General features: G+C 31.4%; 1 protein-coding gene across 1 annotated transcript in view; it reads left to right on the top strand.

Annotated features, from left to right (window-relative positions):
• The first annotated feature begins 4,989 nt into the window (after window positions 1–4,989).
• The window catches only part of LOC108542556 (leucine-rich repeat transmembrane neuronal protein 4-like), a 214,259-nt gene continuing 202,926 nt past the window's right edge, over window positions 4,990–16,322 (top strand). Inside the window, exon 1 of the mRNA XM_017892609.1 lies at window positions 4,990–5,056. Within this exon, the coding sequence (XP_017748098.1) occupies window positions 5,042–5,056 (15 nt within the window). The 5' untranslated portion in view covers window positions 4,990–5,041. The remainder of the gene's footprint in view (window positions 5,057–16,322) is intronic.

Raw genomic sequence — 16,322 nt, forward strand, 5'->3', positions numbered from 1 at the left:
ATATATATATATATATATATATATACACACTTTTGTATTTACATTTTACCAACCCTATATATCATGAGATTTTTAGATTAATTGCCAGATTTGCTTTTCTTTTTAAAAAGAATTTCCAATGTTGTTTTAATTTACACTAATTTGATTATCATTACTAAATTAAACAGATTTTATGAATGTCTTGTAAGCTCTGTTTTTTTCTGTACAGGCTTTGCATAAGTGAATGCTTGCATATACACCAAAATGTTAATCACAGATAGATCTGAGTGATATAATTGAAGAATGAGTTTCTTCATTTTGCTTAGTTACACCTTTAATCTTTTTAACATCCATTTTTGCCTTTTTAATCAAATGAACAGATGAACAGTAACATTCATTTGTCTTTATATTTGTTAAACAACTGTAACGCATTGAGAACTGAGCTAGCAACTGGAAACGGAGGCACCAGTAAGACATAGTGTCTGGTCACTTCAAGCCCACTAGCCTGGGGGAGAATGGAATGAGCATTATATATATGAGTATTTACAAGTTGTTATTTAAAAAAAAGAAAGAAAAAGCAATGCAAAATCATAATTAAAAACCTAATGGGAAGAATTGCTTCTCAAAGAAAAATAAATGAAATCTGAGCTGCAAAGAATGTGTAGGAATTTGACTATATATACGTGGCTGAGGAAAACTATATATGTAGCTGAGGGAAAAGGGTATTCCAAGAAGAGGAATCTTCATGCATGAGAGCACACGTTTTTATACACATGGCAAGGCTGATGAATTACAAATGTATTTTGTGTAGTGGGATATAAAATAATTGATGGGAAATTTATTTTAGAAGACTTAAAACAGGGAGGTATGCAGCAGGTCAAAAAGCCCCAAGCCCACATTCTAACAGAACAATATTAAACTTGCTCTGTAGGCCCTGGGAGGAGGATCAGTGAGTGACCTTATGTTGGAAGTGACATGATCAAAATTGAAATATAGAAAGATCAACCCTAATGTCATGCAGGATAGCTTGGTGAGTGGAACTATATATAGTGTTATTAGTATCTCAGCTGATAATGAGTATGCAACTGGAGAAGATTAAATCAGAGACCTATTTGGATACAATTTGGAGCACTTTCTGACTGATTGAATTTGAGCACGAAACTCAGGGAGGTGTCTGGAATAAATCCACAGTTACTCATTTAGTTGAATAGGTAAACGGTAGTGCCTCTCCTAAGAATTAAAAAAAAAAAGAAAAAAGCAAGGGAGGAGAAACATATTAAGGCATAACAGGTAGAAACAGCTACAAGAAAATAAACATGTGATTTCAGAGATTCACAGATGATATGTGATGGAAATAGTGACTTAGGAGCCAATTGATGAAGTACAAATTTATTTATTTGATAGGTGATTTGGCAGTTTTAAAAGCTACAAATATAGTAATATTATTATACAAGAAAATATGTGAGAATAAAAATTCAGAGGGCTGAATGGGTACCTTAAGAAAATATTTAAGGGCCCAGATGGACGATGAAGCCAATAGAAGCAATCTGAAAAGTCGTCAGAGAGGTAGAAGCAACATCCGCAGAGAATGTTATTAAGAATCCCCAAAGAGGATTAATTGGCAGTGTCGACCACTGCCAATTAATACACTGTGTTGTATAAGAATTGCAAAAAATTCATGTTGGAATTGGTAATTAGATTGTCATTAAAAGCATGACATTAGTATTTTTGGGAGAGCAAATTTGATTAAACAAGATTCTAATAAGTTGAAGAAGTGAACGGAAGACGGGAAGGTGGTAATTTTTCCAAGAAATTAGAAAAGACGGAGAGAAATAAAATCACAATGGGAAATGGAGAATTGAGGGATCTTGTTGCTTATGTTTGTTTGCTTGCTTGCTTGGTTATATTTTAGAAGTGAAAGAGCCTTATGCACATTTGAAATTTTCTGAAAAGGATTCAATATTTTTTTTTCTTTTATTACTAAGTAAACTGTAAATGTGAGGTCAGAGTCTAGAACAAAAACACACAACAGACAAAAAATACATGTAATTACTCCCAACCCCCTTCTTGCTGTCTCTCTTCTCTTTCTCTCCCACTTCCTCCTTTGCTCCCTGCTCCTCTTTTTCCCCATTCTTCTCATTTTCCTCCTTCTCCTATTTCATCTGATACCAGAATTATTCCTTTCTCCTCCCCTCCATTTCTTTTTTCCCTCTTTCACTTTTCTTTTTGTTTGTAATTCAGTGTTATGTTTCAGTGTTCAAAGTATTTATTGCCATTTACTATAAAACCTGTTAGGGAAGTTGGTTTGGAAATTATAGCTTATTCTTTAAAATCCTTCATCTATCCTAGTATAGATTTCATCTTTCCTAAAATTGTTGTCATCTGATAGGAACTATTTGTAGCCAACTCTTGCCACCAGAGTAGATGTTGGGAAATCTCTTTGCAATTTGTTTTTGAAGCTGGACAGTGAGTACCTGGCTCCAATCAACCCCTACAGTTAGTATGAGGGTGTACAAAGGCAAATTTAGATACTCTCTTTTCACTTTGTTGATATACCTATAGGGATGATAATTAGTACTTTCATTTGCATAGATAGTTTTTAATTGTCCTAAATGAGGACAAATAACTTAGGTAATTGTGACATTTTATCAAATAGTTTCATTTACATAAATTTGTTTTCAAGTACTGTGTATTTTACAGTTAGAACATGTTACAGTGTTTATTCGAAATGCCTCGTGAAAAGTATAAGTAGTAGAACCAACCATTACTCCGTGTGAATTCAGCTAAAATCAAGTTAAGTCAGTTTTGAATGCTGTTTTTTTTTTTTAACCTGTAAACAATAATAATTGTTAAGAGTTAAATATGCAAGTATGTATTTACTTCAGGTCCCAAAACAATAAAATAGTTTTTGTTGCATAGCCCCAAGTCAAATGTTTAGAAATGAAAGATGTTTCTGCTCATAAAATATATCAATTAATATAATCATATGATTCATTTTACCCTGTTGATACGTTGTATAACATAAATTGATTTTCATATTTTGAATCAAACTTGCCCAGCTGAAATAAATCCTACTTGATGATGGTGTATAATTCTTTCTACACATTGTTGAAGTCAATTTGCTAATATTTTGTTGAGGATTGTTTGTATCTGTGTTCATGAGAGATATTGGTCTGTAGTTTACTTTCACTCTTCTATAATGTCTTAATTTGTTTTTGCTGGTAGGGTAATGCTGACCTCATAGAATGTGCTAGGAAGTTTGTCTTCTGTGTGTATTTTCTGAAACAGATCCTGGAAAATTGGTATCATTTCCTACTTAAACGTTTGGTAGAATTCACCAATGAAACTATCTGGACCTGATGCTTCATTTTTTGGGAGGTTGGAAGGTTATTAATTATTTATTCAATTTCATTAATAGATATGGGCTTAATCAGATTTTTTTTCTGATTGTCTCTTTTTCTTTGTTTGAATTTTGGGTATTTATATCTTTCAAGTAATGGTATTAATTTTACCTAAATTATTAAATGTGTGGGTATAGAGTTGTTTGTTGTACTCTTTTGTTATTGTTTAATGTCCATGGGAAAAGTACAAAGGGTCTATTTTTTATATCTGGTATTGATAATTTTGTCTTCTATCTCTCTCTTTTTATTATTATAAATTGTTTTCTATTTCATTGATTTTCTCTGTTTTCCCATTTTCAAATTTATTGATTTCTGTTCCAGTTTTAATTATTTCTGTTCTTCTGCTTGATTTAAGCTGAAATTGCTGTCTTGTTTTTTTAATTTCCTAAAGTAAGGAAGCATAGACTATGAATTTTAGATCTTTCATGTTTCATAATATATGCATTACTCAATTCTAAAAGCATAATTTTATTTCAGTTTTCAATATGTCAAACAATTTGAATATATGACAGGGAGTACAGACTTCTGTAGAATTATTGAGCTTTACTTAGGAACAAGAAAAAAACAATTGGTACATTGCAACACTTTTGTTGGAGGATGATGCAGAAGGATCAGAGGGACATTTCAGCTGCTCTGACTTTGGATAGTACAGGAATACTCTGTGTGCCAGACCTGAATTTATCTGTAAAATTATTTCTTCCANACACACTTTTGTATTTACATTTTACCAACCCTATATATCATGAGATTTTAGATTAATTGCCAGATTTGCTTTTCTTTTAAAAGAATTTCCAATGTTGTTTTAATTTACACTAATTTGATTATCATTACTAAATTAAACAGATTTTATGAATGTCTTGTAAGCTCTGTTTTTTTCTGTACAGGCTTTGCATAAGTGAATGCTTGCATATACACCAAAATGTTAATCACAGATAGATCTGAGTGATATAATTGAAGAATGAGTTTCTTCATTTTGCTTAGTTACACCTTTAATCTTTTAACATCCATTTTGCCTTTTAATCAAATGAACAGATGAACAGTAACATTCATTTGTCTTTATATTTGTTAAACAACTGTAACGCATTGAGAACTGAGCTAGCAACTGGAAACGGAGGCACCAGTAAGACATAGTGTCTGGTCACTTCAAGCCCACTAGCCTGGGGAGAATGGAATGAGCATTATATATATGAGTATTTACAAGTTGTTATTTAAAAAAAAGAAAGAAAAGCAATGCAAAATCATAATTAAAACCTAATGGGAAGAATTGCTTCTCAAAGAAAATAAATGAAATCTGAGCTGCAAAGAATGTGTAGGAATTTGACTATATATACGTGGCTGAGGAAAACTATATATGTAGCTGAGGGAAAAGGGTATTCCAAGAAGAGGAATCTTCATGCATGAGAGCACACGTTTTATACACATGGCAAGGCTGATGAATTACAAATGTATTTTGTGTAGTGGGATATAAAATAATTGATGGGAAATTTATTTTAGAAGACTTAAAACAGGGAGGTATGCAGCAGGTCAAAAGCCCCAAGCCCACATTCTAACAGAACAATATTAAACTTGCTCTGTAGGCCCTGGGAGGAGGATCAGTGAGTGACCTTATGTTGGAAGTGACATGATCAAAATTGAAATATAGAAAGATCAACCCTAATGTCATGCAGGATAGCTTGGTGAGTGGAACTATATATAGTGTTATTAGTATCTCAGCTGATAATGAGTATGCAACTGGAGAAGATTAAATCAGAGACCTATTTGGATACAATTTGGAGCACTTTCTGACTGATTGAATTTGAGCACGAAACTCAGGGAGGTGTCTGGAATAAATCCACAGTTACTCATTTAGTTGAATAGGTAAACGGTAGTGCCTCTCCTAAGAATTAAAAAAAAAAAGAAAAAAGCAAGGGAGGAGAAACATATTAAGGCATAACAGGTAGAAACAGCTACAAGAAAATAAACATGTGATTTCAGAGATTCACAGATGATATGTGATGGAAATAGTGACTTAGGAGCCAATTGATGAAGTACAAATTTATTTATTTGATAGGTGATTTGGCAGTTTTAAAAGCTACAAATATAGTAATATTATTATACAAGAAAATATGTGAGAATAAAATTCAGAGGGCTGAATGGGTACCTTAAGAAAATATTTAAGGGCCCAGATGGACGATGAAGCCAATAGAAGCAATCTGAAAAGTCGTCAGAGAGGTAGAAGCAACATCCGCAGAGAATGTTATTAAGAATCCCCAAAGAGGATTAATTGGCAGTGTCGACCACTGCCAATTAATACACTGTGTTGTATAAGAATTGCAAAAAATTCATGTTGGAATTGGTAATTAGATTGTCATTAAAAGCATGACATTAGTATTTTGGGAGAGCAAATTTGATTAAACAAGATTCTAATAAGTTGAAGAAGTGAACGGAAGACGGGAAGGTGGTAATTTTCCAAGAAATTAGAAAAGACGGAGAGAAATAAAATCACAATGGGAAATGGAGAATTGAGGGATCTTGTTGCTTATGTTTGTTTGCTTGCTTGCTTGGTTATATTTTAGAAGTGAAAGAGCCTTATGCACATTTGAAATTTTCTGAAAAGGATTCAATATTTTTTTTTCTTTTATTACTAAGTAAACTGTAAATGTGAGGTCAGAGTCTAGAACAAAACACACAACAGACAAAAAATACATGTAATTACTCCCAACCCCTTCTTGCTGTCTCTCTTCTCTTTCTCTCCCACTTCCTCCTTTGCTCCCTGCTCCTCTTTTCCCCATTCTTCTCATTTTCCTCCTTCTCCTATTTCATCTGATACCAGAATTATTCCTTTCTCCTCCCCTCCATTTCTTTTTTCCCTCTTTCACTTTTCTTTTGTTTGTAATTCAGTGTTATGTTTCAGTGTTCAAAGTATTTATTGCCATTTACTATAAAACCTGTTAGGGAAGTTGGTTTGGAAATTATAGCTTATTCTTTAAAATCCTTCATCTATCCTAGTATAGATTTCATCTTTCCTAAAATTGTTGTCATCTGATAGGAACTATTTGTAGCCAACTCTTGCCACCAGAGTAGATGTTGGGAAATCTCTTTGCAATTTGTTTTGAAGCTGGACAGTGAGTACCTGGCTCCAATCAACCCCTACAGTTAGTATGAGGGTGTACAAAGGCAAATTTAGATACTCTCTTTTCACTTTGTTGATATACCTATAGGGATGATAATTAGTACTTTCATTTGCATAGATAGTTTTAATTGTCCTAAATGAGGACAAATAACTTAGGTAATTGTGACATTTTATCAAATAGTTTCATTTACATAAATTTGTTTTCAAGTACTGTGTATTTTACAGTTAGAACATGTTACAGTGTTTATTCGAAATGCCTCGTGAAAAGTATAAGTAGTAGAACCAACCATTACTCCGTGTGAATTCAGCTAAAATCAAGTTAAGTCAGTTTTGAATGCTGTTTTTTTTTTTAACCTGTAAACAATAATAATTGTTAAGAGTTAAATATGCAAGTATGTATTTACTTCAGGTCCCAAAACAATAAAATAGTTTTGTTGCATAGCCCCAAGTCAAATGTTTAGAAATGAAAGATGTTTCTGCTCATAAAATATATCAATTAATATAATCATATGATTCATTTTACCCTGTTGATACGTTGTATAACATAAATTGATTTTCATATTTTGAATCAAACTTGCCCAGCTGAAATAAATCCTACTTGATGATGGTGTATAATTCTTTCTACACATTGTTGAAGTCAATTTGCTAATATTTTGTTGAGGATTGTTTGTATCTGTGTTCATGAGAGATATTGGTCTGTAGTTTACTTTCACTCTTCTATAATGTCTTAATTTGTTTTGCTGGTAGGGTAATGCTGACCTCATAGAATGTGCTAGGAAGTTTGTCTTCTGTGTGTATTTTCTGAAACAGATCCTGGAAAATTGGTATCATTTCCTACTTAAACGTTTGGTAGAATTCACCAATGAAACTATCTGGACCTGATGCTTCATTTTTTGGGAGGTTGGAAGGTTATTAATTATTTATTCAATTTCATTAATAGATATGGGCTTAATCAGATTTTTTTTCTGATTGTCTCTTTTCTTTGTTTGAATTTTGGGTATTTATATCTTTCAAGTAATGGTATTAATTTTACCTAAATTATTAAATGTGTGGGTATAGAGTTGTTTGTTGTACTCTTTTGTTATTGTTTAATGTCCATGGGAAAAGTACAAAGGGTCTATTTTTTATATCTGGTATTGATAATTTTGTCTTCTATCTCTCTCTTTTATTATTATAAATTGTTTTCTATTTCATTGATTTTCTCTGTTTTCCCATTTTCAAATTTATTGATTTCTGTTCCAGTTTTAATTATTTCTGTTCTTCTGCTTGATTTAAGCTGAAATTGCTGTCTTGTTTTTTTAATTTCCTAAAGTAAGGAAGCATAGACTATGAATTTTAGATCTTTCATGTTTCATAATATATGCATTACTCAATTCTAAAAGCATAATTTTATTTCAGTTTTCAATATGTCAAACAATTTGAATATATGACAGGGAGTACAGACTTCTGTAGAATTATTGAGCTTTACTTAGGAACAAGAAAAAAACAATTGGTACATTGCAACACTTTTGTTGGAGGATGATGCAGAAGGATCAGAGGGACATTTCAGCTGCTCTGACTTTGGATAGTACAGGAATACTCTGTGTGCCAGACCTGAATTTATCTGTAAAATTATTTCTTCCACATATTCCATGTTACATTCATCGAAACAGACCCTAGTTACACTCAACGAAACAGACACTATAGACAACTAATAAAGTCTTGAATATCTGAAGAGTTTTTTTTTATTGTTTAAAATGTTAACAATATTCTCCAAACAACACATAACACTAACCCCATCTACCTCCAACTAAAGTGAATTGCTATTCGGGTCACAGCTACACACATTGATTTTGTTTGGCTAATAGGGGTTCAGGCTCATTTTTATTTTAAAATTCCAAATGAATTCTGACTACTATGAAGATTTATTTGATGTCTATCACTGAAAGGTATTTAACTTTTTAAAATTTGACAACATTTATATTTGTAATATATTTCTGATTGCATATAATTTTAATGAAAAGCATAATTTGTAATACAATAGGCAATAAAAATATTCATTATTGAAATATCAGTGACATGTTTTGTATAATATACTTTCAGAAATTTAAATATTAACATAAAATGAAATTTTAAATTTACACAATTTTGGTATTCTCTTACTAAAAATACTTCCGTAAATGTTTATCTGCCACTAACCTATGTTACAACCTTCTTCTTCTTATTAGATATTTATATTGTTTACATTTTTCACTATTATAAACAGTATGTCAAGGGACCAATATTCATGAGAATGTCCCTGTAATATGTCTGAAATATGGAAAAGCAGTATGAAACAGTATGAAAATCCTAAGGTTTTGAAATCATAAAGCTAAATTTCTCCTTTATCCCCAATTAAAAAAAAGATACTTTTACAAGAAATATAAGATTTATTTTGCAGTCTTAGATTGATACTCATAAGAATCTTTAAATGTGTTTTATTCTCTAGAAGAAATAAAATTTCATTGTTTATAAATTAAATTTCTTTAATGATTTCAAATCAAATATTTTTTCAAAGGGTTTGTTAGCCATATGTGCTTATAATGTATTGCCTGATCATGTGTTTGCCCATTTCTGATTAGAAGTCTTTTTAATTAAATTCACCTGATCAATATACTTTTCAGATTTCCTTTAACTTTTTCTAGGGAGACAGTTCCAGAGCAATGATAACTAATAGAATCCCTTCTTAAGTAAAATCACGACTTATACTTAAGAATACAGTATATCATTTTATCACATTTAAGTTACCCTTGGTTTGTAGCATATAAATTGTTATATTAATTTACTTTTACTTTTTTAGTTAATCATTGCTCTTTCAGGAATAAGAATTAATTTTTTACAATACATTTTTACATTCAGGTCATTAAGTTGAAATTTTTTCATTTATTGATTCATTAATAATAATTACATTGTATATTTGTTGAATTCTTAGATGATAAACTAAATTTATTATGCAAATTTATCTTAGTATACAATTTGAATCATTGTCAGAGTTCTACTTCTTGTCATTTATAACCATGATTGAATTTATGAGATTGATCTGACGGTGCACGTGTTTGTGTGTATAATATGCTAGTTTAAATTTTCTAAATCAACGTTGGCTTCTGAGGTCGTGGTGGCATTTAAAAATGTAAAGTTAGCATCTTTTAATGCTCTGGGAAATGTGCAAATAGCATGCAATTGCTGTATCTTAATGAGTTGAATGAGGTAACCGTAATACTCTTTGAAATTTTCTTTTTTTCATTAAATAGGGTTGGGGGGTTTTTTAATTCATAAGACTATTCTTGCCTTATTTTTGAAACATATTTTATTTAATATTATATTAAAATTTATTTCACCAAAATTTGCAATTATATTAGTTTGTTTATACATTATTCATTTATTTTTGTTTAAAAAGAAATACATACATGGACTTTAAATTGGTGAGTAGTAAAAGTCCCTTAACCACAAAAGTTCAGCTGTTTATATTCTCTCCCTAGAGAAAAAAAAAATACACTTTCATTAGTTATTAGCATAATAGTAAATAATTATATACCTCTCTCTCTTCTCCATCTCTTGTTCATTTATCTAGACAGTATATTGTTATGCAAACAACAAAAATTGAGGCATGAGAGACGGGAGGTGGAAGGTAATATAATTACATAAGATTGTGAGTTTACCACATTTGTAACTACTGCTACACATTTATCTACCAATATGTATTACTTTGTACTGAAATTTTTTTATGTGTCAAATCTTGTACATACTGTTTTGTAAAAAACTGTCTTCTCAGAAATTTTTATTTGATTATCTTTCAAATTACTAAGAAGTTATTTGTAGTGATGTTTACATCGTATTTGACCTACCATTTAAAGTGTGTCCTTTCTTAAACATATAGTTTACCACTCCAAGCCTTAGTTCCATCACCTTTAAACAGTTATAGTAGAGACTCCGTAAGGGCTTAGATTCAACATGTATGTGTGCATGAAGCATGCTCTGGTTATCTCCAATGGTTATGACCTATATTGAGGAAGAAACCCTCAGAAAACCAGAAATATTATATTCATAAATTAAAAGGGGTTCATTGAATAAATTCATAATTGCAAAGATCACCCAAGTTCAAGTGAGAGCTATCAATATCTTATTTCTCAACTTTAAAGTTTAATGAATGCTTTAAAGATTGACAAAGCAAAATTTTAGAGTATATTATTGAATTAAAATTTGTTGAAAATCAGATACATAGGTACATTACGTATCACCTAGAGCCTGGGAAATAAAATAGATTTTTGTCCTAATTTGGTTATAACCCTTCATTTTAGAAATTCAAAAGCTAAGGCTCAGGAATCTGAAGTGACTTCCTAATGTAAAAGTATTCATTAATAGTAGCCCTGGGAATCTAGCGCCATTCTTACTGTTGGTCCAGCATCTATTCCACTTTATACAGGTCTCTCTGTTTAAGTGCTTAGGTTGCCTAGAATGCTTCTTTTCTCACCATTCTGGCTAATGGTTCAATGATGAAAATATGTAATGAGATTCTGAAAAGTTGCTTAAGGTAGCCATTCCTGATAGAACATTCCTCACATTAGCAGAGACAAAATTCAGGAATGATGATGATAGTTATTTTTTTCTTTGATGTATAAAAATGTTGGCAAGCTAACAGATCTGTGATATTCCATCTCTAATATTTCACCCAAGCCTTATTATAACAGTTGGGAATTATAAGAGTCAGAAAACGATGATATGGACAAATCATTCATGTTTTGGCAGCATCTCCTCTCACTACCCGAAGATTTCCAATTATATTAAATACTTATTAACATATGGCACCTGATAAACAGCGCTTTTTACTATGTTAGATAATTAAGAAAGCCTGCATATTATACCAGCCAATAAGGGGAAATGATTTAACCTGCTGTTGTAATAAATAAAAATAAAAGTAGATAATGAGTTAAGAGACTTACACTATCAGTGCTGATAGAAAAATTAAAAGTAAAACTTTATATTCTCTAATCTTTCACAAGTATTAATTACAAAATTATACTGAAAAAAATAAATTATCTTGTAGTAGTACTTTAATAGCCACCCATTGCTAGCACAGTGTCTTATACATAGTTGTTATTCAACAAAAAATGATGAGCATTTGTTGTTTAAAATGTGCCAAAAATTACACAAAGCTCTTTAAATATATTTCTCATTTTAAATTTTATAAGAATGGTATGATTTAAGTCCAGATATTTAAGCAACTATATAAAAGGCTTACAGTTTTGTTTAGGGAAAGCAAAATGTATAGTGTTACAAAACAAATGACAATCAGGTTCAAAATTTAACGTCGTGATTCTAGAGTCTCTTTAACTTTTATACCATCTTAATCTTCAGGAAATTATTGTTAAATGACCGTGATATTGAAAATAATACGTGTCTATGCACGCACATGCATGTGTTTGCTAAAATGAGTATTTGAGTTGAAAATACCACATGCAGCTGGATAATAAGGTCTCACAGTTTCTGTTTTTTTAAAATAACTTCTGGAAGAGAAATAATAAAGAGATGGTACAAGTCCACATTGCTATAATGTCCCTTTATATAGAAAACCTTTAAATATTTTGATGATTGTGTCTTTTAGTAATAATTATAATGCTTATTTTATAAAGTTAAAAAAAGAAAATCATAAAATAAAGAATAAACTAATGCATGTAATTCCACTGTTCATGTTTTATGTTTTCTGTGCAAATATATATACTGTTATCTCTCTCGTAGCATTGTTATAACTAACTGATATACTTGAAACATTTTTCCATGAGATGGTTGTTCTATAAAATTATTTTAATGTGGAATAATAGTTTTAGTTTTGAATATGGTAGAACATGATAAGTTCTATACTGTTTGGTAATTAGGATGATAGAGAGAAAGATGTGGCGTAGGCAGTCCTACAGGGAGACCTTGAGTTTGGTGTCCATTCTTCCCTCAGGTTGGTAAAGGCATCTTGCCCTTAGGCCCTTTTAAACAGGTATTTTTTGTTTGTTTGTTTGGCCAAGTTTCCATTTTTAATACAGAGTAAACCAGTGGCTATGAAGGCAATGGTATTGGTAGTAACACCACTAATAATGACCAGCATAACTCGTAGAGATTCTAAAATAATAATAAAACTAAATAAGGGTTGAAGTTTTTAAATCACCATGCTCTGGAATTTTGAATAATGTCAATGACACAATACTTTTCTCTGCTGAGATGTGGACCAGTCACACCCACTCTTTGCTACTCACCGTTACAATCACACCCCACAGCCTATCAAGTTAGAGGAAGAGCTGCATCACACACTTCTTTAAATTCTGTAGCCAATACCACAAGCTTAAGTTAGCTTATTTTGCATGTTGTTTGCACATATTTCATGAAAATTTTTCAATAGGAGTAAGTCTTATCTGTTTTAGATACTGCCTTCTTCTTTATCCCTTTACTTTTTTAAAGGTAGATAATTTATCCTTGGTTTTATTTCTGTCTGTTTTTTTTCCCCCCCAGAAATATTTTGATGTTTCTGATTTTGGCTATTAGATAGCAGCTTTATCACCCATCTCTAATACTGATGTGGTGTTTTTCCATATTTATGTGACTTTCTTCATTTCAGTCATTTTCTAGAAAGGGCATGCTAGGTCCCTATATTCAAAATGCGGTCCTCTCCACCATTACATTTGTTTTAAAATTGATGTCATGACTAAAACATAATGTATTTTTAAAATTTGACATCTTACCAAGACTATCTTAAAGAGTATTTTAATACAATACTGAAAGTGAAGATTATGAAAAGATTTGAAATTTAAAATTTCAGCACCAAGTAATAGAAATCATAACTAGCCAAAGGGATGCCCTGGGCTTAGAGGTTTGATTATGCTCATGATGCAGAAAGTGGCCAAAAAGCAGTTCAGCTTTCTAGGTAAGAGACTCTTTTCCGAAAAACAATGACCATGTGGCTGCTTCCCTTTTCAGCACCAAGGACAGTCCCTTTTGGGCCTTAAACAAGCTCTACACAAGCGTTTTCCAAGTAACAAGCCCGGAAAACTAGTCCAGCAAGATACTTGGGTGGTGGTGTTTGAGATTGCGAGGAGGTGAATGGAAAGGGGGTATATTTCAAAGTTAAAATCTGAAAATACTGCAGATTTTACAGTAATTTTGTTCTACACACTTTATGGTAATTTTAATCCCACTAAAATGGTACTCTATGTATCAAGACACATACTCCATGTATCAATTTAATGGGATACCTTGATCTTATATTCATTGAAACATGAAAGTTACCCAAGAGCTATTTTCTTGATTCAAATGAAACAAACTACATAAGTGAAATTCAAGAGTTATGAAAACCCTCGAATCTGCACATGAGGGATAGTATGAGGCTTCAGGGCCTCATTGTGAGCCTAAAAGATCTTGTATGGAAATGGGTGCAAAGTTTACTTTTTAAAGAGTATTTTAACAACTATGAAACCATGCGTACGACAAATTTAAAAGGGTCCTTTCTGGAACATTCAGCAATCTCACTGTAGGCATTTCTCCTCTGCGTAGGGGTGGGTGCATTACAAGGGCAGCTCTTCAAGGTGATTATAGGGCTCAGTTATCTGTATTTGAGTTGGAAAATCCATCAGCACACAATGCCAGAAAACATAGAGTCAAACTCAAAACTTTCAGCAAAGGTTCTGTCATCGTTTTTTTATTGTTCATATTCTGGATTCCTGGGAACAGATTGTGACAGTAAATTTGGCATTATGATGATGACATGGCCCTCTGCCTGGCCACTGAGTGCAGGTGGTTAGCCATACTATAAATATTTGATGTCAAACTAAGGGAAAACCAGGAAGAAATGTTTTATTCCATGGAATTTTGTAGTAAATGAAACCTCCTTTTTCCCACTTTGTGATTCATGTCAAGTGTTAAAGCTTATCTTACTGTCTCAAAGATACTTAAGGCCTACAGCTGAGAATAACTGAAATTGGAACCAATAACCATAGAAGACTTGATCTTGTTTAAAATTATATATAAATATATATATATGTATACACCCACACACACACACATATATATATACACACACACATATATATATGTGTATATATAATCTTGAGGGAAAGCTAGTCTATATGGCAGAATTATTAAAGTCATATCATAAACATATATGTTTTGAGAAGTGAGCATGTCAAAACCATATGAGTGTGTGCCATTATGAGAAACTTCAATTATTTTTCTTATATTCAAGTTTTTACACCCTGTTAATAGAAAGTGCATCAAATTTATAGCAATTTATTAGGTCACTTTCTAATAATGGTCCCTAAGGTACTATTAAATCCATTTGACACTATCATAAAAGGACAGTCAAATATGATAATCCAAGTTTGATAAAGATTAAAAAATAATTCTGGAATAGAAAACAGGGATTCTTCTTGAAATTGTTAAAGTTGGATTTAAAATTTGAATAGAGTCTCCAGTAAATCTAAAATATTTTTGCCTGTTACTTTAGAAAGTAAAATCAAGTAAGGCAGGGTTCTTTTACCTTGAAATAGTTGTGAGATATCTAACTTGTTATCACTGTGGCAAAGGCATATAATATGACATTCACCTTTTTAACAAATTATAAGTGTACAGTAAAATCTTGTTAACTATATACACTTTGTTGTAGAGCATATCTGTAGAACTTTTTCATTTTGCATGACTGAAACTCTACCCATTGAACAATGACTTTCCATTTTCCCCTCTTCAGACGCTGGTAACCAGCATTCTACTTTCTGGTTCTAAGAGTTTGACTACTTAAATACCTCCCATAAGGAAAATCATGCATTTGTTGTCCTTCTATGACTGGTATATTTTGCTTAATATAATATCTTTAAAGTGTATCCATGTTGTAGCATATAACAATATTTTCTCTTTTCTTGACAAATAATATTTCATTGTATGTATATATCACATTTTTTAATCCATTTATCCATTGACGGACAGTTTGTATCTAACTCTTGTTTACCGTTAGTAATGCTGTGATGAACATGAACTTTTCTTTGCTGGGAAGTTTTTGATAACTTATTCAACTTTCTTACTAGTTATAAGTCTGTTAAGAATTTTCTTTATAATTCAGTCTTGGTAGTTTGTAGGTTTCTAGAAATTTATCCATTTCTTTTAGGTTATTCAAATTTTAACAAAATTTTCATAGCAATCTCTTGAAATTCTTTTATTTTGTGGCATTATTTGTAATGTCTCCTCCTTTCTTTCTGATTTTATTTATTTTGAATCTTCTCTCTTTTTTTCTTAGTTTCCTAAAGGTTTGTCAACTGATTGAGTTTTCAAAAAATCTCCTTAATTTTGTTAATGTTTTACTTTTTTTATTCTCTATTTTTTCTTATCAAGTATTTATTATTTTCCTGTTTCTGCTAACTTTATGTTTAGATTATTCTTATTTTTCTAGTTCTTTGAGGTATAAAGTTAGATATTTTATTTGAGATTTTTCTTCTTTTATAATGTAGGCATTTGCTGCTATAAACTTCCCTTTTACTATTGCCTTTGCTACATCCCATAGATTTTGATCTGTTGTGCTTTATTTTTGTTTCTATCAGGATATATTCTAATTTCCCTTTTGACAAATTGTTCCCTTTAACTTTCCCTTCTTTGACATATTAGTTGTCCGAATGTGTTTAATTTTCTTTTATTTTTTATTTTTTCAGTTTTTATTCTGCTATTGATTTCTAGCTTCCTTCCACTGTGGTCAGAGAAGACACTTGACATTATGCCAATCTTCTTAAATTTGTTAAAATTTGCCTTAATGACCTAACAGGTGATCTGTCCTGGAGAACATTCCTTGT

The sequence above is a fragment of the Rhinopithecus bieti genome, unplaced genomic scaffold (genome assembly GCF_001698545.2).
Source record: "Rhinopithecus bieti isolate Rb0 unplaced genomic scaffold, ASM169854v2 scaffold_22746, whole genome shotgun sequence".
NCBI classification, from domain to species: Eukaryota; Metazoa; Chordata; class Mammalia; order Primates; family Cercopithecidae; genus Rhinopithecus; species Rhinopithecus bieti.